General features: G+C 42.6%; 1 protein-coding gene across 1 annotated transcript in view; it reads left to right on the forward strand.

The window, feature by feature from the left end:
* The window catches only part of TYROBP (transmembrane immune signaling adaptor TYROBP), a 223,821-nt gene that overhangs the window by 175,594 nt on the left and 25,164 nt on the right, over positions 1-23,063 (forward strand). Inside the window, exon 4 of the mRNA XM_086929998.1 lies at positions 15,135-15,193. Coding sequence (XP_086786124.1) covers positions 15,135-15,193 — 59 coding nt within the window. The remainder of the gene's footprint in view (positions 1-15,134; positions 15,194-23,063) is intronic.

The raw sequence follows: 23,063 nt of genomic DNA on the forward strand, positions 1-23,063 counted from the left end.
CTCGAGTGGAGCCAACCTTTTCTTCCTTCCAGCTTCACCGCAGTCCTGGTGGTTAACAAGACGATCTTCGGCTCCTTCCAGCGGGGCTCCAGAGGGCTTGATCTGTCAAAATTGCGAACTACGACGACATCTCCTGGGACCAGCTCGTGCCGTTTCACCTCGGTGTTGTCTGGAAAGGCTGCCGCAACCTGTGAACGACATGATTGTAGTGCAGACATCAAGGAAGCAAGGTAATCTGTCAGCATAGTACTATCAACATCAGTAATTTTCCGTGGCATAGGCGTCCCCCACATATTAGGAGGCCTACCAAAGACCACCTCATACGGGGATAGCCCTGTCCTAGAATGGGCTACCATTCGCATATAAAAGAGGGCAACTGGTAAAGCTACTATCCAATCTACGCCTTTTTCTTTACACACTTTGGCAAGGTAAGTTTTCAGAGTCTGATTGTGTCGCTCCACAAGACCTGCTGCCTCGGGATGTCGGACACAGTGAAACTTCCACTGATAACCTAACAGAAGTGAAACCTGCTTCATGAGTTTGGACGAGAATGGCTGACCGTTATCTGAATACACGACACGGGGCAAACCGTACCGTGGGAAGAATTCACGAACGAACTGCTTGGCAGTGGTCGGAGCAGTGTAATCTGGGACGGGATATGCTTCTGTCCATCGGGATAGGGCACATACAACTACGAGGACATACTTGAATCCTCGGCATCTGTCCATCTGGATATAATCCATCTGGAGGACTTCAAAAGGATGGTCGGGAGGATGAAATCCACCTCGCTCCACGGGAATACCTTTTCCTGGGTTGAACTGACAACAGATCATGCAGGTACGCACTTTCTGTTTTGCTGCTGCTCGTAAATGTTTGTTGAACCAGAGATTCTGTAAACTGTCTAACATGGCTTTCTCTCCTAAATGTGCTGGACTGTGTGCAGTGTTGATAATAACTTGAACCATAGAGTCGGGGAGAAACCATGTGGTCTTTTCCCTCGTCATCCATCCCTGTTCAGTCTGGACCCCTCCTTGTTCAGTCCATTTCTTTATTTCATCTGGAGTAGCATGTGTCTGTATGTCAATGACATCTTGTGTGGGGTCCCTAACTGTCATGCAATGTGTCAGTGAGGATACGTCAGTCTTTGTCATATCAATCGTATGAGTATGGGTCTGGGCTGTATGTTTCGCCGTTCGATCTGCCAGGTCGTTACCCTGGGAAATAGTGTCTGTGACTTTTGTATGTGCTTTGCACTTCATGATGGCTATGGCTGTAGGCAAATGTATTGCTTCCAACAGAGCTTGAATGAGGAGACCATGCTGGATTTTGGCTCCGTGAGAGGTCAGGAAACCCCTCTCTTGCCAGAGGACACCAAAGTCGTGTACGACTCCAAATGCATAACGTGAATCTGTGTATATGTTTACTTTAAGGTTCTTGGCTCGTATACAGGCTTGGGTCAGAGCAATGAGCTCTGCTGCTTGAGCTGACAGGGTGTCAATGCGATGTGTTTCTAAGACTTCAGTTTCAGTGGTCACTGCATATGCGGCCACTAGCTCTCCTGTATTTGTTCTCATACATGAACCATCCACATAAAGTGTCAGGTCTGGATCGGGTAATGCTACATCTGTCAAGTCTTGTCTGGGTTTCGTGATTGTGTTAATGACCTCCACGCAGTCATGTGGAGTAGGATCTGTTGTACTCGATGGTAAAAGTGTAGCAGGATTCAATGTATTGCAGCGCCTGATTTCTATGTGTGGTTGGAATAATGTCAATTCATAACCTGTCAGTCGTGCTATGGTCAAGTGCTGAGTCTGTGTTCTGTTTAGAAGAACTTCCACAGAGTGTGGAACCTGTACTGTCAATTGATGTCCTAATACAATGGAATTACTTTGTCTGATTGCTAGAGCTGTTGCTGCAACTGATTTTAAGCACGCAGGCAAGGCCTGGGCTACTGGATCCAATGTGCTCGAAAAATAAGCACACGGTCTGTGTTTGTCTGCTTGAACCTGAGTGAGAACTGATAACGCTGTGCCATCGCGTTCTGTGACAAAAAGTGTAAAAGGTTTGCTGTAACATGGTGTCGCTAAAACAGGTGCTTGACATAAGGCTTTCTTTAATTCGTCAAAAGCTTGTGTATGTTCCTGAGTCCATGGGAGGACAGACGAAGACGCTGCCTCTTGTGTTGTCAACTGTATAAGTGGTTTAGCTAGAAATGCGTATTGGGGAATCCATTGTCTGCAAAAGGAAGTGAGGCCAATAAAGGCTCGTACTTCTTTCTGTGTCTTGGGTTGCGAAAGATGTGCAATTAACTGGATACGATCTGGTGTCAACTGTCTCCCCTCCTTGGACAGCGAGTGCCCAAGGTACACCACTCGCTGGGCACAGAATTGTAACTTCGAGGGGGACACCTTGTGTCCCTTGTCTGCCAGGAAATACAGAACTGTCAGTGATGCTTGTTCACATTCTCGTTCACTTCTGGCGGTGATCAATAGATCATCGACATATTGGAGCAGGGCAGTGTTAGGAGGCATGTGAATACTGTCAAGTTGTCGTTTCAATGCTTGGCTGTAGATGCTGGGGCTTTCTGTGAATCCTTGAGGGGCGCGTGCAAATTTGAAGCTACGGCCATTTAAACAGAATCCGAAAAGGTACTGGCTTTCCGGATCAATGGGGAAACTAAAGAAGGCGTTCTTGAGATCGATTACAGTAAAGAACGTCGCCTCTGAATCAATAGCTGTCAATAATGAAGAGATGTCTGGAACCACTGGATACTGTGGTACAATGCATTTATTTAACTCTCGCAAATCGATCACTAATCGATAGACTGGGGGTGCATTTGGATCAGTGCGTTTAAGAATCGGAATGATAGGGGAATTACAAACATTGGAGTCGGTTTCTACAACCACTCCTTGTGCAATGAGCTCGTCAATGATTTTCAGTAAAGCCACTACAGCATCAGGTGGTAACTTGTATTGTCGGATTCGGGGCAGCACAACTCCTGGCTTGACTGTAACACGGTATGGTGTAATGTGCATACAACCTACATCAGTGGGGCCTTGTGCCCATAAATGTGCAGGAACATTCTGTAACCTGGGATCAAAATCTCTCAACACATAATGACCCTTAAAATCACGAAGGAACAGCCTTACTCCTTCCGGAGAACAACAAATTACAGCTCCTAGAGCTTTCAGAGTCTTGATACCAAGCAAGTTTTCTGGACATGATTTCGTAAGCAATAAATCTGTAGTACGGGATAATGGACCAACTGCAAGGGGAAACCGCTTTCGATACTTCATTAACAATAGGCTTTCCTGAAAATCCAAGGGAAACATTCTGTGAGCCTGAGAGGGGTGCCCCTGGAACTTCGTCATGACTAATGGTAGTTCTGCTTGCCCCTGTGTCAATCAAAAACTTTCTATCCTTTCCTAATACCTGACTATGTACATAAGGACCCTCTTGATCTACAGGAACCTCAATAAGAGGCAAGCCAACCTCCCTCTCTAGGCTATTTCATGTGTACTGCTGATAATCGGGGTAATCGGATTGTGCATACTGGTACATCTGCTGTGTGACATGCTGTGTCGCGGCAATGGGTTGAGGCTGTGGTACCGACACGGTCTGTTGTGGAACATGCATAGGCTGCACGTTCTGCGGAATATGTTGTTGGACCTGGTCCTGTCTAGGCGGACGTGGTCTCTCTTTGGTTTTACCTGTGGCTATATTGTGTTTCAGAACTGCACAATCGTTTACATAGTGACCTGGCTTTTTACAATAGTTGCATGTCCCCTTAACGGGAGCCGCCGTATTATTGGACTGTGTCGTACCCTTTTTCTGACCATCAGCTGGAACTGACTGAGCAACTAGCATTTTCATTTTCGTGTCTTTCATACGTCTCTGTTCGTGGTCATGTTCCTCCCTAATTCTGTTCTGGTGGTACTGTAACATTTGTAACATTTGGGAAGGCGTATTTGCTTGCCATGTGCTCTCGACTTTCAATACACGATTCTTAACCTGGGGTAAGGAATTCTCGACTAATTTAGTCACAAATAGGTGTGGGTAAGACTCGCTACTTGTTTTCAGGCCACTATTAATAATAAAACATTTCTCGAATCTAGAATAAAAATCACTAGTGTCTTCATCGTGTTTCTGTTTGCAGGCTGAGATTGCATCCCAGTCCTCCTTTTAAGTTGTCAACAATCTTGGCAAAACCTGTACTAATAATCCTGGTAATGCTTTGGTCTTATCCCCAAGACCTAAACCTGGGGTCCGACCCTTTTCTTCGTCTTCCAATTGAGTCCAATTAATCTTTTTGTCTCCCACCTCCCATTCCTTTTCTTTGAGTTTCTCGTAAATACCGGCAGGCAATAACACTTTCAGTATTTTCATAATATCGGGATATGTGTAATCTCCCATGAGTAACATGTCTTTTATTTCACGGTGAAACCCTGCTGGATCTTTATCATGACTTGGCACTATTTTCTTCCTTTCTAATAATTCCATTTTAGTTATGGGCGTGTATACAAATACACGTTCTAGTGTATCATCTGGTTTACGGATGGGATGTACTTCTCGTAAAGGATTCTGTCTATCTAGGTGAAAAGGATTGCTTACTGAGGGTGGAACAGGTACAAAACGTGGAGTCAAGAACGTTCTGTATTTATGGCGTTGTTCGAGAATTACATTAATTAAATCAGTACCTAGGCCTCTCCATCTATTCAGGAGTAAGTCTTGCAATAGATTATACAACGGACCTGGATCAGATTTTGGTTTTCATACTGTACAATAAGATGTTGGGTCATGTATATACCAGCTAGTCGCTGTTCTTCTGGAGTGAGACTTAAAAACGTTTGCACTACTAAATCATCTTTATATATACTGTCATCCCCGGCCCATTGGACTGCGGACCGGGCTAGTTCCTGATCACGTAAAGTATTGAGTTCATGATAACCTACTCTTTCTTTCAGGATTTTATCAGTAACTTGAAAAATATGTTCAAGGGAACATTGCTCTGGTATCGGGGAAAGGTAACGGTTCTTGTTTTCTAGACGAATGGGTCTGTCGAAAGGTCTATCAAGAGAATACTGTTTAGGGAGTTTCGCCCTACCGACGTATGCCATCGTTTGTTGAGTTACTGCTGGATTTTCTATTTCTTCCTCCTCCTCTGAGGTGTCTTTATCGTCTGACTCGGGAGGCCTTTCAGCCTCCCGTCTGGCATGTATTGCTACTATTTCTTTACGGATCTTTCTAGTCATGGCATCTATACATTTCTCTTTATCGTGCTTACAATCTGCTATATTCTGACTCCACTTCGACAATCCCTCCATCTCTTCTTGCAAAAAGCCTGGCTGGTCTTGTTGCCTTATCAAACAATTAATCAGAAATCGCAATATCATACTTTGTGTCTCAACTTTCTGATGTGCCATGGCTTCACGAACACAACCTGGCCTCTCTCCTGTTCTAATAAAATGATATATGTTGTCTAGATGTTCTGGCATTTCTGGTAATAACATCAGATAATCTGTGACACGGCGTAGACGTAATGAGGCTAACATCATGGGTCCTGTCTTGCCAGGTACTGGATCATATCTACAATCTGTAAGGTACTCTTTAAGTTTTTTGGCTGGGCTTGCTTTAGGTGTACGCGACATTGCTAATTCTCTCATTGTCACTCGGTGTAATTGTGGCGGGGTGTGATAGGGACCTCCGGAAGCACCTCCTGAGGCGGAACCGTGAGCATGACTTGTCGTCATTGGGTGTGGGGGAGGTATATTTATCGGGGACGACTGCCTCTGAGTCGTATCTGTACCAAAAGGGTTATTAGGACCAAGAGTAGGGGGACCAGTAGGGGAAGTGACAACAGGTGCGGGAAGTTGATGGCGTGGAGGGGTCGTGGCTTGATCAGCAGGAAGATGCTGTGGCAGATTATTATTAGCAGATTGTCGAGGTACATTGGTATATGCGGGAGCTACATCATCTAAATAGGCTGAAAGGAAAATGTCTGCTGCGTTCTGTTTATGACGTACTGTAGTCGGAACCAATGGAGGGGGCAGATCATTCGGTATATCCGGGGTCGCCTTAGGCAGGCCCTCGGCCAGAACTGGATACAGTCCTGTAATAAGGGCATTACTCTGTCTTTCATGTTGTTCCATTCTGACTCGCTGTCCTTCTTCTAGTAGTTCTTTTTCTTTAGCTTTTTCGGAATCCTCTCTACTCTTGTCTGCTTTTCTGAGTGCTTTCTCTGTCCGTCTATGCGATTCTTTGTGCCACAATTCAATGGCATCTTTCTGTGATTGTCTGGCTTTCTTTTTCCATAACGCTTCTTCTACTCTCATGATGCACTCGGCATCCCATGTCCCTGTAACGTAAGCATGAGCGGATTTTGCGGATTGGCAATCCGCGAATTTTGCGGATTTGCGGATTCGCAATCCGCAAAATCCGCGAATTCCCGCGAATTTGCGGATTTTTTTTTTTTTTGTGTTCGCCCGTGTTTCTGCCAGTTCGCGAGGGTTTTTACAATTTCGCAATTTGCGAACTTACCTGTCGGGTCGCAAGTTTTGCGAACTTGTTGTTTCTACGTGTCCAGCCTGTTTGGGACACTCTTCTTCATCACTGCCACTCTCTGTCACCACTGCCACTCTCTGACTACTCATGCCACCCTCTGGCCCACCCATGCCACCCTCTGTTTCATCACTACACCCTCTGGTTGTCCAGTGTACATTATTTTCGGCAAAGCAAAGCACACCTTCCCTGCCTCAAGTGACCTGAATTAATTTGGGGCTGATTAATGTGTCACAGAATATTTTTTTAGCTGGCACCTGCTTCCTTAGTGCGCCCTGATTAGTGATCTTTTGCACTTGCTAAGTGCTTTCATTGTTGCAAAATTAGTTACAACACCTGCCCTGCCCCAACTGACAATAATGAATTAGGGGCTGATTAATGGATTTTAACTTCCAGCCTGGCTCCTGCTTGTCTCCCTTAGCTGTAATTCAGGACCTTTGTGGCATATGTGTAACTATTCTGAGGTTCAGAGCAGGGTCACATAATAGTTTCAACTGGCAACTGAACTCTGGAGGGGCCCCTCAGGAAGCACTACAGGAAATGGCTACTAATGATGTGCCTGAACTTTTGAACCTGGTAAGTAGTTACTTTCAGTTTTGCCAAGATCGTATTTCTGCAATTTTGCACTTATTCGCGGGGCGCGAACTCACGCGAACAGTGCGAGCAGTGCGAGCAAAATCCGCTGCTCGCGGATTTGCGGATTTTGCGGGAAATTCGCAAATCTCGCGGATTGCGGATTTCCCGAAAATCCGCAAAATCCGCGAGCGGAACGGATTTTCCGCCCACGCCTACTGTAACGGGCCATCTCTGATTCTCTGCCAAGTCTTTCGTATAGTCCACCCATAAGTCTAAGTACAGTATGGCATCTAAGCCATGCTTATGGTACATAAAATGTCCTGGAGTGTCCCTAGGTGGGATGGGAACTGCTTCTTCAAGTATCCCTTTCCTAGTTCCTATCTGTCGTAACTTCGAAAACAAAGGCATCGCTATTTTGCTCTGGACCTTTGGACGTGAACACAATAAACACAGTAAAGAAATGCAAACAATCACTCATACCACGACATTAAACACATAGAAACATTTCGAACAGATACTGACTACTAACGAGTTCTATAACGAAAACAAATCTGAATCGCTGAATAACTGAATTACTAGATGTACTGTTAAACAGCACAGATACACTGCTAAAACAGTGCAGACCGGATCTGTGTACCCAAACCCGTCTTGACCGGATACAAATTAATGCACCCGTCTTGATGCATCCCCAGCAACGGTACTCACCGGGAAGCACGGAACGGAAGGCCTCGGAAACTCGTCTGGACTGGACCGCTACGACGTCACTGCTGCTGCGCACTACGCATGCGCCTCGACGCTTCAGACAGGTGGGCCTCTGGACACCTCGGACACTGTTCTCTCTGCTGGGCTCTGGTCGGGATCCTCCGCACTCCTCACCGCCTCGTCTGGATGTCGATCGCAGTCTCCGTCACCTCCGTAGGCCTGAGGGAGATACAGGAAAACCTGCAGATGCGCATAGGAGTCCGTCACGGCTGTGGCAGGGGGCAAGGCCTGCGACGCATCGCCGGCGCGTGGGGTGGGGGAGGGGTCCCTGTTCGGGCGCCAAATTATGTGGTAAATATAATTTACCGTATACTTTTTTCCATATAATTTCAGACAAGTAAAAGAAATAGCTCAATCAAATGAGAGGCAGAGTCCGGGGTGTCTGAGTCATACGGGCTTTAATTCGGGATGGCTCGAGCCATGGAAATCAATTCCATCAATACAAGGGTTCGGGGGTATATGCAATGATGGCAAAAAGATGTCAACGATTTATTAACAGTACATGACATATATAGTATAACTGTGCAATAGCAATGGATACAGTAGGCGTGACAAGTGAAAAGAATATGATAAGAACACATGTGCGTAGCAAAAAGGCGTGTACAAAGGCGTGTGCTGGAAACGTCACAGAAATGTGTCATAAGTGGGTGGATGCATAGAAAATTCTGCAGAGTCAGCTGAAACCTATAACCTGGGTGCGCGCGCAGCTGGTATGACGTGTGATTGACGTGTATCTGGGGAAAACTGAGGCTTGACTTTAGCACTAGTAGGGGAGACGAAAGTCTGGCATGTCAGATTGACCTGTTCCTGTAACATGTCTGATATCTTGTGTTTGGGGGAATGTTAATCTGAAGTAAAAGGTCTCTCGGGTAGAGGCTATTCTATACTAAATGCATATGTGTCTAAGTGCAATGCGCGGGGCCACGGGCCTACCATGGTGACGGGAGCAATGAATTACATGAAGGAGACAGAAAGGCTTGGCCCTTTGCTCTGCAGCCGGGGATATGTTTACCTATTTCACTAGACTGGAATGTGTTTTCGAGGAGGCTGAACTGACTACGCTGATAACTTGAAGGCAAAATACTGTTTTGGCAGGCAGGCCAGGCCGAGCCAGGCACCGCTTCGCTTGGCAGGAAGTAAGGCAGAGGTCAGGGATGCATCTCCATGCTGCAGCTTTCGGAGACAGAGACAAAAGTGGTTCGAGGCAGAAATCAGGGCCTAGCTCTGCAGAGCCAGGAAAAACGTGAAAGTGCACCATGTAAAGACGTTGGCAAGGCATAGTTAGGAACTGAATTATCAATCCATTCATGGTGGATCTGATAGAGGACATGTTAACGTTGGACGCAAATGTATTTGCGTCATCAGATTCGATTGCGGAGGGAAGTTACATGCACTTTAAACTCGTACATGGAGACGTTGGGGTACACGTTAGGGGACATACCTGACCATAAAAATTTCAATTACCTCATTATTCAAACACACTCAATGGCCAAAAACCGGAACATGCCTGGTAGGCAGTGTGGGATGAGTGGGACTGTGAGGAGGCAGAGGATGGTTAGGACAAGCAAAGATTACCTACAGGTAATTTGTGTATAACTTTTATGTCTCCTTTCTTGTTCCAGTCCAGGCACCCCAAAAATAAGGACAATGAAACACAATATTAAATTGGTTATATACAGTGCCAAAATAAAGAGCATAATTTATGTAAATAGTTCACCCAAATGCAATTGTTTTCATTCTGGACCACAATGCTGTCCTAAGGTAGGAAAGACTTTCCAATTAACTGCCTAGCAGATGGCAGTCAAAGAAACACTGTGAACATCTGCCTCACATTGCTCCTAATCCTCCAGCAGAACACTCCAGCATCCCAATTAGGAGCTTGACACAAAGAGTAGGCTGTGGGCATATGGCAGTATGTGGCTGAATGCTCCAAATATATCCACAGAGGAATACTAACATTAACACAGTGCAAAAAGACCAGTGCCTGGAAGACAGCCATGGAAAGAAAGAAGACAACAAATGTTCTGACACCTATAAAAGATGAGACAATCTTAGATTGAAAAGGAGGACCAGAAAGGGCTCGCTGTACATCATAGGATACAGGTTCACATGATGTAATATTTAGCAGAAGTAATACCATCGCAGCCAGTGGTGTAATTTCTATTCACGCTCTAGATTTAAATAGATGTGGCTGTAATGTAGAGGTAGCTCAGGGTAGGAGCCAACTGCTTATAAAGTGTCTCCAACCAGTCGAGTGTGAGCTACTGGTAGCTCAAAGACACCTTCAGAGTACCTCACAGCCTTACATTCATTTTTAAATAAACACAGGGTCACATTTTTCTTTTAAAGTTATGGGAAGGATGTGTTTGTTTCACATCTGTATCATTAGGCTGCAGATAGCAGAGCCTGACAATGATCACTGATCTGTCAGATTCATGACCCAGCATGGGAACTGAGGTATATAACTCTTAAATAAAAGTCAGTGCCAACTCAGAATTACAGTGTGATATTTCTAAATGGTTTTAAATGAGAGAAATTTTAACTGAAAAGTTACTTTAAGGATTACGTCCATCATTATCCATTGAGCAACATGGTATGCAGAAATGCTTGAGACCACACTGCTGTATTCATCAGGGAGACTTCGTCCATATCCCTAGCAAAGTGAATCCTGCCTGATTTCTTCCATTCAGTAAATTTCATAACCCTCCCTTCTGGCAGTAAATGAAAACTGTCTTGTTTAGGCCTCGTGCATTATCACACAGACCTATAACAAGCAACAGGTCCAAAACCTAAGTTATAATGCCCTTCAGGCAATACTATCATATTTTCCAATCTCGTTGCCCCCTTCCTCATAATGTGAATAGGACCAGGAAAATTGTGGGGGTAACAATACTCCGAGCTTTCATCCTTTCTGGTTCGTATCCCTGGTAACTGGTAAAACCTTCTAAACAATCTCCCGAATCTCATGTCAGTTTAGATCAACTATTGCTGCTGGTGGATTAGAGTAGGGATAGACTGCGGTCTCCTTGCTTTTTTTCCTCTTTGCAGCACTTCGCAGGAGGGTTGCTATTACAAAGGAGGATTTGTACAACTGAAGATCGATCCCCCAGAATATCGGAGCAAGAAGCGGCCTGCCACAAGTATGCAGCTCTATTGGGCGCAGAGACATTTTAAGGAATGGGCAAAGTGGGCAATTAACCAGGTCTCCCACCCTCCAAGGGACATCCTGGGAAATTGAACTTTATCTCTGTCTCGCCTCTCCGGCTATGTCTCTCTTCACCCAGTGCCATGTTAAGGATTTTTGGAGGCGCTAAAAAGACATATTTAAACAGTTTTTCTTTAACCATATTTCTGATAGTTTGTTTTGTATCATCCCGTCATGAACTAGAAGAAAATGTGTAAAATACAATGTTGTTGCAAACAAGGGCCCCCACGGTTTGTTTTGCTCAGGGCCCCAAAAATCCGTAATTTGACACTGATTGGATGTGCATTCTATTTTAGGGAGGAGAGGGTCGATATTCAGTCGATATTCAGTATTAGGATTGTTTCTGCTAAATTTTCATAAATGGTTCTGTTAAACCTAATGTACTTTCACTCTACCAACAGGCATGGAAAGAGACCAGTGCATTTTATTTCCTTATAGCACTCTAGACGCATGTTCTAGGAGGTGTCTGGTGCCTGAATCTCATGCCGCCATATTGGAAGGGTATTTTCCCTATTTTATTAATTTTATGATTTTTAGCTTTCCTCACTTTTAAGTTGCCTTAACCTTGGTTTCCAGTAGCTCTCCCTCGCAGGGGAGCCTGAGAGTGGATTGCAGGGGTTGCTGGACCCCAGTTTCGTTTCTCTTTCACCCACCTCTTAGCTCCAGACACACAATGCAAAGAATCCAATGTAATCCACGCCCCCCTCGTACGGAGATATATTTAAGTCAGCAGCAAAGGCGCACCAAACACAAGCCCGCCTGCACTATGTTCCGGAAATTATGCCAGTTAGGACCCCCATCCAACTCGATGTATACGATACAGAGTGGAGAAGATTCTTACGCTTAACCCTAAAGGTAAAAACCCAGCATGTGGTCCTTTAGACCAGCTCTGGCTAGCACACAGGCCTGATTTGCTTTGCCCTTGTTGTCCGTATCTCATAATTTATGGTAGATCAAAAGTAAGCCTTTTAGAGATGTCATTAACCCCTTGTCACAGTGGGCGTGTGCTGAGGTCGGCCGGTGGTCATCCGAACCCCGCCCACTCATTATTTCCCCAGCACCGCGGCGGAATTTGTGTCACGGTCAAGGGGTTAAGGACTAACCATGAACCTATGTGAGGGGTGAGTAAGACTCTGCACATAAAATTCTAGCAGTCCTGATCAACGCAAGCTCGCTGGTAAAAATACGCTTGATTGTGCGAATTTATAGACACCAAACAAATTGTCATATCCTTCGTGACTGAAACCTGGGCAGACCTGCCTTCTGGTCCAGATCTAGTAACAGCATTATCCACGCACTATGCCATGTTTCAGCTAGACAGACCTATTAAGTGAGGTGGCGGGTTAGCAGTAATATACAGGGATTCCCTCACAGCCCTTTTTGAGCCAGCCTCCAGGACGGACTGTAAGACTCTGACATTTAATATAGAACTTGCCAAAACCCGGTCCTTTATGGGGCAACTACTTTTTCTCACTCCCGGAAATTAGAAACCCCATTGAGACAATGTTAAGCTGGCTGCTAAAAGTCAACCTATCACTTACAATGACACCATTCTAGGATACTTCAACCATCATTTGGAAGTCCTGGATGACAGAGACACAGAGGATCTTAACAATACACTAACATGCTTCGGATTGTGTCAGCTGATAGATGGCCCAACTCATAATACTGGACACATGTTGGGTGGTATTTATTCAAATAATCCATTCTTAACGCTGTTGGAACATCGGCCATTAACGTGGACTGACCATAAGGCAGCTTTATTTGAGCTCAAACTTCTGCCTACCCCCAAACGACGTAGAAAATCCCGATAATTCAATAAAACACCACACCTGGAATACAATCTTAGCACAGGTACTAATTCAAACCCTCCAGCTGGGGCAGTTAGTCATCCAGAAGACCTAGAGATTGCCATTACCGCCTATGAGGAGTGGCTATCCTCAGATCTAGCTCAGGCACCCCCATTAAAGACCATCCACACGAAAAGGGGCCAACCCTGGTTTTCTAGGGATCTCAAATTGATGACGCAAACCTGTAGAAGTCAAGAACTTAGGTGTCGGAAGGAGTATTGCGAGACTGAAAAGATGAAATATAAATCGCCAGTATAAATCATTAATTTTCAAAGACAAATTTAACCATTTCACCGAAACAATTGAGTTAGCTAAAAACTCAACTAAAGAACTCTATCAAGTAGTCTCCAAGCTCTCTACAGTATTAAGGAAAAAAGAAGATAAATAGTAATCAAAGCATTTGTAACACTCTGACAAACCTTGTCAGAGAAAACGTAGAGCAGATTTGTAATAAATTTGAGCACATCTATAATGATGGTCAGAAAGCACATACCCAGCCTACTAGGGAGGCATACCAAGCCACTCTATCATGTTTGCCTCTATGACTAAGTCCCAGGTATTTATCAAACACAAGGAGGTGATGGATGGAGCACTGAAACTTTTCAGACACTCACCCCCAGTCACAGATCTGAGTTGAATCCATCATCGTTTTAGCTCACTTCGCCATCCCAGTTCAGACCCAGCTATATGCAAATCAGTCTTGACCCTGTTCCTCATGGGAACAGTCCAGCCCGAACTGCCAAGCCAGGTCTTCCCTGGACTGGAAAGAAGCATCCTGGGACCGGATTCGGGGTAACACCCCTCATCAGCCAGGCTAGCTTGAATCCAGTGGCAAAGTGAGCAAGGGACCCACGTCTGAGCATTCCCTGAGGGGTATTACCCTGAAACCGGTCCCAGGATGCTTGTTTCCGGTCCAGGGAAGGCTTGGCTAGGCAGTTTGAGCTGAGGGACAGGGCCAAGATGGATTTGCATATGACTGGGTCTGAACTAGTGTGGCGAAGTGATCTAAAGAATGATGATGGATTCAACCCAGATATGTGATTGGGGATAAGTGTCTGAAACGTTTCAATGCTCCGTCCATCACCTCCTTGTATTTGATTAATGTCTGGGTGGTGTTGTTTTTGTGGATGAAAGAGGATAAACTGAGAGTCATCAGTGTAGGAGACCATGTTGATCTTGTGGGCTTTGATGATGCTTGCTAGGGTGTCATGTAGACGTTGAAGAGGGTAGGGCTGAGGGAAGATCTTTGGGGGACTCTGCAGATGAGCTGCTTGGGCTCAGAAGTGTATGGGGGGAGTCTGATGCTTTGGGTTCCGTTGGAAAGGAAGGAGGCGGTCAGTCCGCGGTCAGGGCATTGAATTCTGGGGTCTTGAGATTAGGGTGGGATGAGATGGTGTCAATTGCTGCAGAGAGGTCGTGGAGGATGAGGACGGAGGTTTGTCCTCTGTCCTGATGTCGTCAGCAGCTGCGATGAGGGTGACTGCCGTGCTGCATGAAAGGCATGGTGTCTTGTTAATATCCAAAACTTGGTGGCTACTAGCCTCATAAAAATCTCATGAGTTGCATTTGGACATGGTTTGACTAAATGAACTGTGGCAATAAACCTTCGCTCCTTCACTGACTAATGACGTTAAATCCCTAGATATGTGGATCAACTAAAATGTAAAAGTGTGTTTAGGTAAGAAAACTGGCAAATCTACAGAATGTGTAATGTGAAAGCCCACCCCATTTTCAGTTAAACCGAGCGAGTGGTCAGGACTACTGGCATTTTGTAAAGAACTGAAAACATGCCTGTTCAAACTGCATTTCATTAACTAATAACTAAACATCAACCTCTCCTTCATTTTCGCTTCTGTGTTCATCCTCTATGTCCGGTAAAATGTTATATGTAAGGCAGTGTTATCTCTTTATTAGAAGATAATTATGCTATATGTAAACTGCTCTGTGCCCTGGGAACTTGAATCACTATACATTAATACTACAAATAAAAAATAAAATATTCAGTATTTACAAATATCAGCAAACATCCTATGATGAAAAAATATGAGGCAAAAATGCAAATGTTGTACAAGGTAAGAGGTTAAGTAATGAGTGCGAAGACAAGGGAAAAAATAAATGAGGGAAAGAAGAGACAAATTGGGATCAATGCTAACTGTAATTAACTTTTCTTGTTTCCCATGAAGGTGGTAACAGTCAGAAAATGAACCCAACTTACGCAGAAGCGATTGAACCCACGTACCAGGTGAGTGCAGCAAACATGCAGGTGTGGTAATACATTAAAAAACTAAAATGTGCGTCTGATGTCAGTAAAACACGCCCTGCGCAGATAATTCTACAAGTGTCGAGCTAGGAGATCTTGTTCAAATTCAAGGAGGACCATTCTGAGTTTACTGCTGTTCCTAGGTGGGTGAGTTTAAAGCCTAGAAAGCAACTGGATGTGCAACACCTTGATTGAAACCCGTGATTTCCAGAGATAAATGTAGCCTGGTATTCTGGTCTGATTGAGAAACACTGGCCCAGTAGGATACAGTGGAGTAATAACATATTATGAAGCACAGGTCATGGACCCAACAATCTCTGGATGCTGTTCTGCTCATTGCAAGAGCTCTAAACTTGGAATAGAATTGTTGAGCAAGTGCTTAAATACATTCCATTGTTACACCTAAAGTATTTCTGTGAAACTAGTTTTTGGGTAGGCTTAGACATGTCTCAGGTTGCCTGTATTCCAATTCAGAGGGTATGTATCCTTTCAGGTTGTGCAAGAATGTCCTTTTTGGACCTAGGCCAAAACAGATTTGCATGTGGTTCGTCCTGATCTCTAAGGACACAAAATAGCTAGAAAATGATACACTGAAATGTGGGCAGTGGTTACGATCATTTCAAGCATTCCACCCATGACATTTGGCGCCATTAGACAAACTTAGCATCTACTGGTGTAGAGACAGAATATTGACTAAAAATATAGAGTTGCACAAATATCGAGTCATTAATTTCGTGGGTCAGGAATATCGACAGCAAGAATATTGTGGTCAATAATATCAACTTAAGGTAAGAAATATCGGTTTTAAAAATATTGAAGTGTTTAATATCATTTGCAAAAATATAGTTGTTAAAATATCATTTTTTATTATTGTTATGTTTTTTAGTATATATTTTACAAGTATGTGATTTATTTCTTTGTATAAGATTTGCTTGTATTTTTAATATATGTGTTACATTTTTAGTAGTTATTAAAAAAAAAATTGAATTTTGCACTTTTAGTGCGGTAGCGGGTTGTGGGTTTATAGGGGAATAGGGTGGGAATTAATTTGATTATATTACATTTATACATTTTTTCTTATTTGAATTTTGCATTTTTAATTCTGTAGTGGGTTGTGGGTTTATAAGGGAATAGGGTGAAAAGTAATTTATTATTTTAAATGTATATATTTTTACATTTTATTTTTGCATTGTTTAGTTCCGTACCATAGGGTGGGAAGTAATTTAATAATAATTGATTAATTAATATTGTATTTATAAATATTTGTTTAATCGAGATGTTATAGTGTTAAATGTCTATATTAATGTATTATTGATTAATTAATAATTATTTGTATTTAATTATGGTAATTGTGTAATTAATTTTAGTAGTGCATTGTGGCTTTTATAGGTGTAAATGGTGGGAAGAAAAGTATTTTTAATTTATGAATTAATAATTAGTTGTGAATTAGTTTTAATTATTTAATTTGTCATTACTTTTGGTAATTGTGTAATTAATTATATTTGTGTGTAGTAGTTTTTATAGGTGTAAAGGGTGTGAAGGGTGGGAAGTAAATGATTTTTAATTGATGAATTAATAATAAGTTGTTAATTCATTTTATTTAATTAATTGGAAATTAATTATGGTAATTGTGTAATTAATTTTATGTGTGTGTTGTGGTGTTTATAGGAGTAAAGGGTGGGAAGTAATTTGTGTTTAATTAATTAATATGTAGTTGTTAAGTAATGTTAATTATTTGATATTTATTTTTGGTAAATATTTATTTTTTTGTATTTTGTTTTTACTTTTAAAGGGGTAAAGGGTGGGTATTAAATACAATTTTGTTATTTAATTATTATTTTTAATAGTAATAGTTTTTATTTAAAAAATAATATATAATTGTGTTTTATTATTTTATAGTTTAATGTAGGTGTGTGATGAGTATATTAGAGTGTTAAAGCTTGTGTACTCAATGTTTATTTTTATTTTTTTAATTAATAAGATGTTTTCATATTGATTATTATGTTAACCCATTGGCTGCGCCGAACGTTCAGCTCCAGTGCTGAACGTTCGAAAAACGGGTGGGGCAGCGTCGGCCAACGGACGTGCGCAGCACTACCAAGGTAGTGCTCGCGACGACTGTTGGCCGACTGCAGCAGCCAACGGGTTAATTATGGAAATGAATGTAATCAAAAATGTTGGAGTGTTTTTTTATTAGTGTGGTGTTATAGGGTATGAAATAAAATAAATACATTTATTTTTTAAATAATTTTTTGGTTTGTTAATATTTGCTACTTTTAAATAAATATTGTTTATGAATGTATTATTAGTTTATTTTATATATTATTTGTTGGTTTTTGTTATATGTAATTACTATTATAATATATGTTCTTTTTATATGTTTAATACTTTTAAATGTATATTTTAAAAAAAAATGTTGTGATACTTTACATTTTGTAATATTTTTTTTAACTGTGTAAGTAATATTAGTAATTTTTACCCCTCGGCTCTCCAACACTTTCCCTACAGTTTCAACTTTGGAGTTGGAATAACAATTTTTACCCCTTCACTATCCAACACTTTCCCTACTGTTGCACTTACTGGAGTCGGAATAGTAATTTTTACCCCTCTAGCCAACATTTTCCCTACTATTCCTCTCACTGAAGTTGGAATAGTAAATTTAATTCCTCCGCTATCCAACACTTACCCTACTTTTGTACTCACTGGAGTGGGAATGGTAATTTTTACCCCTCCGGTATCCAACACTTTCCCTAGTGTTGCACTCTTTGGAGTAGGAATAGGAATGTTCTCCCCTCCACTATCCAACACTTTCCCTACTGTTGCACTCACTGGAGTTGGAATAGTAAATTTAATTATTCCGCTATATAACACTTTCCCTACTGTTGCACTTATTGTAATGTAATGTAATGTATTACTTGTAAAACGCACTGTTGCCAGCCGGCGTCCTGGCGCTGTATACCGCTGGGGAACCCGTCCTGGCTTTCCCTTTGGGATGGTCCCTGCTGGGAGTCCCCAAGGTGGAGCCAGGCATCTCCGGCGCTGATGGGGCTGTTGTGGAGATTAGGCAAGCTAATGCCCAGAGTTGCCGAGTGGGACCCCTGGTTAGAGTAGGCACCGAAGCGAGAATTATCGAGTCTGCTGACCCAGGTCCACAACCCTGCCGTGTCAGGAATTGAACTCTGCTCCCGGGTCTGCCGCCTCTAACCAGTGAGCCACACCACTCCACAGTGAGCCACACCACTCCACTTCCAATTGTATTGGGAAATGTTAGTTTATTTTGTTTTTAATAGTTTAATGTTTTAATTTATTATATACATTATTTTTATTTTAAATTATTGATATATATATATATATATATATATGTATAGAATTTTTTTTATTAAATACAAATAATAACTAATACATTATTTTTAAGTGAACATATGTATATGTATAAATTATTATATTTGTATGTTTATATTTTTTTAATTAAGTTTAATTGTTATATTTAGTTAAACTGTATAATACATTTTATTAAAAATAATATTAGTATTTAATATATATTATTTAATTTTATATCTTTTTTTAATTGATATTTTTTACATCTATATTTTTTGCCTCAATATTTTGGAGTCAATATTTTTGTACTTACCTGTTAAGGAATGGGAGTCGATATTTTTGCAGTCGATATTTTTTTCTCACTATTCAGAACATCGATGTTTGTGATCGATATTCTGTCAGTGACCCGCATCTACGTACTTGTCACTTGTGATCTTGTATAACTGTCAAGAATCTAAGGAACCCATGTAGTGTAGAATCATGTTTTATGCTTGATATTTGCCCTTCCACTATGATACCTACATCATTATATACAGTTAGGCGAGTGCTACTATCTGAATATCATCCCAATTCTTTTAGCCTTCCTTCAGTGGTTAACTCTTTGAATTTAGTTATCGTCGAGTTGTTGTAGAGTGTTTTTGAATATATAAATAAGAAGGATATTTCCAATGACCAAAAAATGTTACCTGCCAGAATTGCCACCGAAGAGGTATTCAGGGCCATCAGTGGCCTAGCAATCCTGCCATGAGTAAACAGTCAATTACTCCTTCGGTGGAGCACTGGGAAGATCTTCCTTCCTTCATTTTTTCTAAAATCATGGATATTAGGAAGGGTATTGCTGATTTTTCTTTTATCCTCCATGTAAGTTTTTCCACCTTTCAACCTATTGAATTGGAAAATTGTCTAAGGTCATTAGATCTGGATATCATACTTGCACCTTATGTGAATTTAGTTAACTTATTCCAAAGTCTTGAAGCTAGGGTAAAGTTCCAAATTCTAGTCACTGTTCATAGGAAGTTTCACAACTTATCACCGTATTTCTGTGCAAATGCCATAGCTTGTGTCAACCAAGTAGGCATGTGTTCTCTTCTTTAGCCGATCAATTGGTTATTCTTGGGCTTATGGATGTCAGGCTAGTAGGTTGCGCGTTCTCAACTTTGGCAAATTCACTCTTAAACTCTTGAGTTCCACTTCCTCCCATATGCAAGCTTCTGCAAGAAGCTTAAAAACAACTCACTGGCTCAATTATTTTTGTTCCTGCTTGAGGTTGCCAAATTCAACACTTTAGTTAGTCATACTTCAAATTAGCACCCATGTCTGCATAAATGCACGATGTTCAAATCTGAGATGTAAACTGACGGAGATGGTTGCCAGACTAAATGAGTTATTTAGACTTTGGCAGATGGGGTACTCCTCAACTGACGGAGCATGCATTATAGTCTATTGCACTTGACATACGGGAGATGTACATCAGCCACTTTAGTGACCCTGGGCCCGATTCCCAGAACTAACTTAAGACAAAATCCTAAACTTACTACTTTTGGTATTCACAGAAGGTATTTAGTAGTAGTAAAGTTAGGATTTTGTCTTAAGTTTGACTTAAGACAAACTTAAGACAGACTTAAGACAGATTTAAGACAGACTTAAGACGAACTTAAGACAGACTTAAGACATACTTAAGTTAGGATTTTGTCTTAAATTTGTCTTAAGTCTTCGTAGGTCTGTCGTAAGTCTGTCGTAAGTCTGTCTTAAGTTTGTCTTAAGTCTGTCTTAAGATTGATTGATTTGATTGATTTATGAATTGATAGAGCGCGCGATTGCCCATGGGCGTCTTGGCACTGGGTTGATTCAGAGAGACCCGGGTACTGCCAGGACTAAGATCTATCCAGAAGTAAATACCCATGTTTTTACCTCTTTCCATAATGAAAGCAGTGATGGGCTATTTTTGATGGAGATTGAGAGGAGGTTCCAGGCCTTAGCTGCATGCAGCAGAAAGCTTCTCCCCCCCACCTGACCTGTTTCTGTTTTGGAACATGAATCAGTTTAGCTTGGCTAGATCTTAGATTCCTGGCAGCTCATACAGTTTTAAATGAGTTTTTAGAAACTGGGAGCCAGATCCATGAGGGACTTTATAGGCCAGACACACAGACTTAAACTTTATTCTTTTATCCATTGGAAGCCAATGGAGGGAACTTAGTCTGTGTGCAATCGGTCCAGACTTGGGAATGTCAAGCACCAATCTCGCTGCTGCGTTTTGCAGGCGCTGCAGTTTTGCTAGGTGCTAGGCCTGTACTCCAGCGTACAGGGCGTTCCCATAATCTATCCCTGATAAGGCAGAGCTGTTACCACCATTTTATGGGCATCAAAAGGGATAAATGGCAGGAGCTTCCTTATCATTTTCAGGATATACCACACTGTGGATGTCATTTTGTTTGACTGGGCGTCAAATGAAAGTTTGTTGTCCAGTATCATACCCAGATATTTCACTTTGTTGACTGGGGATGGGCAATCGCCTAGACTATCTGGTCACCACTCCGGGGACCAGATTCCTGGATCTGTCCCTAACAACATTACTTCGCTTTTGTCTCCGTTTAACTTTAGGCAGTTACTCTGCATCCATTGATTGACTTGTGTCATGCAGTTTTAAAATGTATCTGCTGTCTCTCTAGCATTCTTTGCGATAGATACCACTATTTGGGTGTCGTTGGCAGAGAAAACCGGAAGGAAACCACAGTTCCTTATAATTGCTGCTAAAGATGCTACATACAAGTTGTAAAGGGTGGGATTTAGAGAAGACCCCTGGGGTACACCACACGGGGAGTTGAAGGGTTTGGATTTTGCCTCCCCCAGCTCAACTGTGAACGTTCTGTTAGTCAAATAGGATGCCAGCAGCGTTTGTGCCGAAGTATGAACTCCGGCTTCAGCCAGTCAGATCACGAGTGTCCCATGGTTTACCGTGTCGAAGGCCGCCGAAAGGTCCAGAAGAACCAAGGGGGCCTTTCCTCCGGCGTCCAGTACACTCCTGAGTTCTTCCACTGCCATGAGCAGAGGTGTTTCCATTCCATGTCCCTCTCGGAAACCAAACTGCGAGTGGTCTAAGGAATTTCCATACGAGAGGAATTGGGCTAACTGCTTATTCAATAGTTTCTCCAGAACTTTTGCGGCGAAAGGAATTCTTCTAAAAGGTCTGTAGTTCCTGGGTTCTTGTGGGTCTGTGGGTCTAGATTAGGTGTTTATAGTAGTGGCAGCACTGAGGTGGTTTTCCATGCATCTGGGAAGTGGCCTGATTTTACTATTTGTAGAAATAGTTTTTGTAGTTGCTCACTCAGCAGTTCGGGAAATACCTGCATCACCTTCGGTGGACAAGGATCCATTTGGCCACCGGACCTGGTGGTCCTAACCACCTGCAAAATCTGTTCCACTGAAGGTGGCGAGAAGTGAAACCAGGGATTCTGCTTTAACGGGAGTGGTCCCTCTTTAAGTTCTATGTTTGGCCGTACGGGAGGATGCTTGTCAGTCCTTTTAAATGACTCATAGACTGAGGTTACTTTATTGACGAAGAATTGGCCTAGATTATTGCAAAATTCGGAGCTAATTACTGTCGGATTACTACGGTCAATTTTTGTTAGTTTTTAGGTCAAAGCCTGCATTGCAGGGCATGGCCCTGCAGCAGGCAAAGAGATATTGTGAGCAGGGGATTCAGTATGGCGTGAAGCCACGCCCCTTTTTTCCATTGACAGGCTTCTCGAAACGGAGGCCTGCCATTGGAAAAAGCTCCTGTTTAGCAGATTAGTCTGCCCTGGATCCCACCTCTCGAGGACTCCATGACCTGCCTTACGGTAGCACAACAGTATTTTTAGAAATATCGCCTTGGCAACCATGAGGCAGGTCAGGGAGTCCTGGAGGGGCGGGATTCAGTATCCTGTTTCGCCCCGTTTTTTTTTTTTGCGTTTGTGCCGACGTCATTCTTGTGCGTTTCTTGTGCGTTCCTCGGCGGTGGAGGAGATAGGGGAGAGGCGGTGCTGGGCAGTGAACGGTGATTGTTCTGATTTAGTCAACTGAAGCTTGGATGCAGCACAAGTAATAAAGTGCTGGGTAGACGATAAAACATGCAGTTTCCCACATCCAGATAATACACTCTCCCCTTTCAAGAAACACTACTTGACTGTCTCCTGCTGCAACTACCTCAGGCAGTTCAAAAAGACTGTCTTGGGAGGACAGTTGCTATTATTGATGCGTTTCATCTGCCAACAGAGCTTCCAGATAGCTCGGAATTCAACGAAGAAAATGAATCAAGCGGACAGGAAGGAAAGTGACTCGCCATAATCCGGGTGGCCAGTGCTAGGCTCAGCCCGGAGCACGAGGACCTACTGGAACAAACCAAACACACAACTACCAGGGAAGGGGGGGGGCACACTGGGCGATGGAAAGAAGGCGAAGCTCACTGGCCGGGTCACCGAATCCGGGTCAAGAAACTCACTTCCCAAGTATGACTCACAGCGTCGCGTAAGATACTCAACGGGTGTTTATATGT

The sequence above is a fragment of the Lissotriton vulgaris genome, chromosome 7 (genome assembly GCF_964263255.1).
Source record: "Lissotriton vulgaris chromosome 7, aLisVul1.2, whole genome shotgun sequence".
In the NCBI taxonomy this organism is placed as follows: Eukaryota; Metazoa; Chordata; class Amphibia; order Caudata; family Salamandridae; genus Lissotriton; species Lissotriton vulgaris.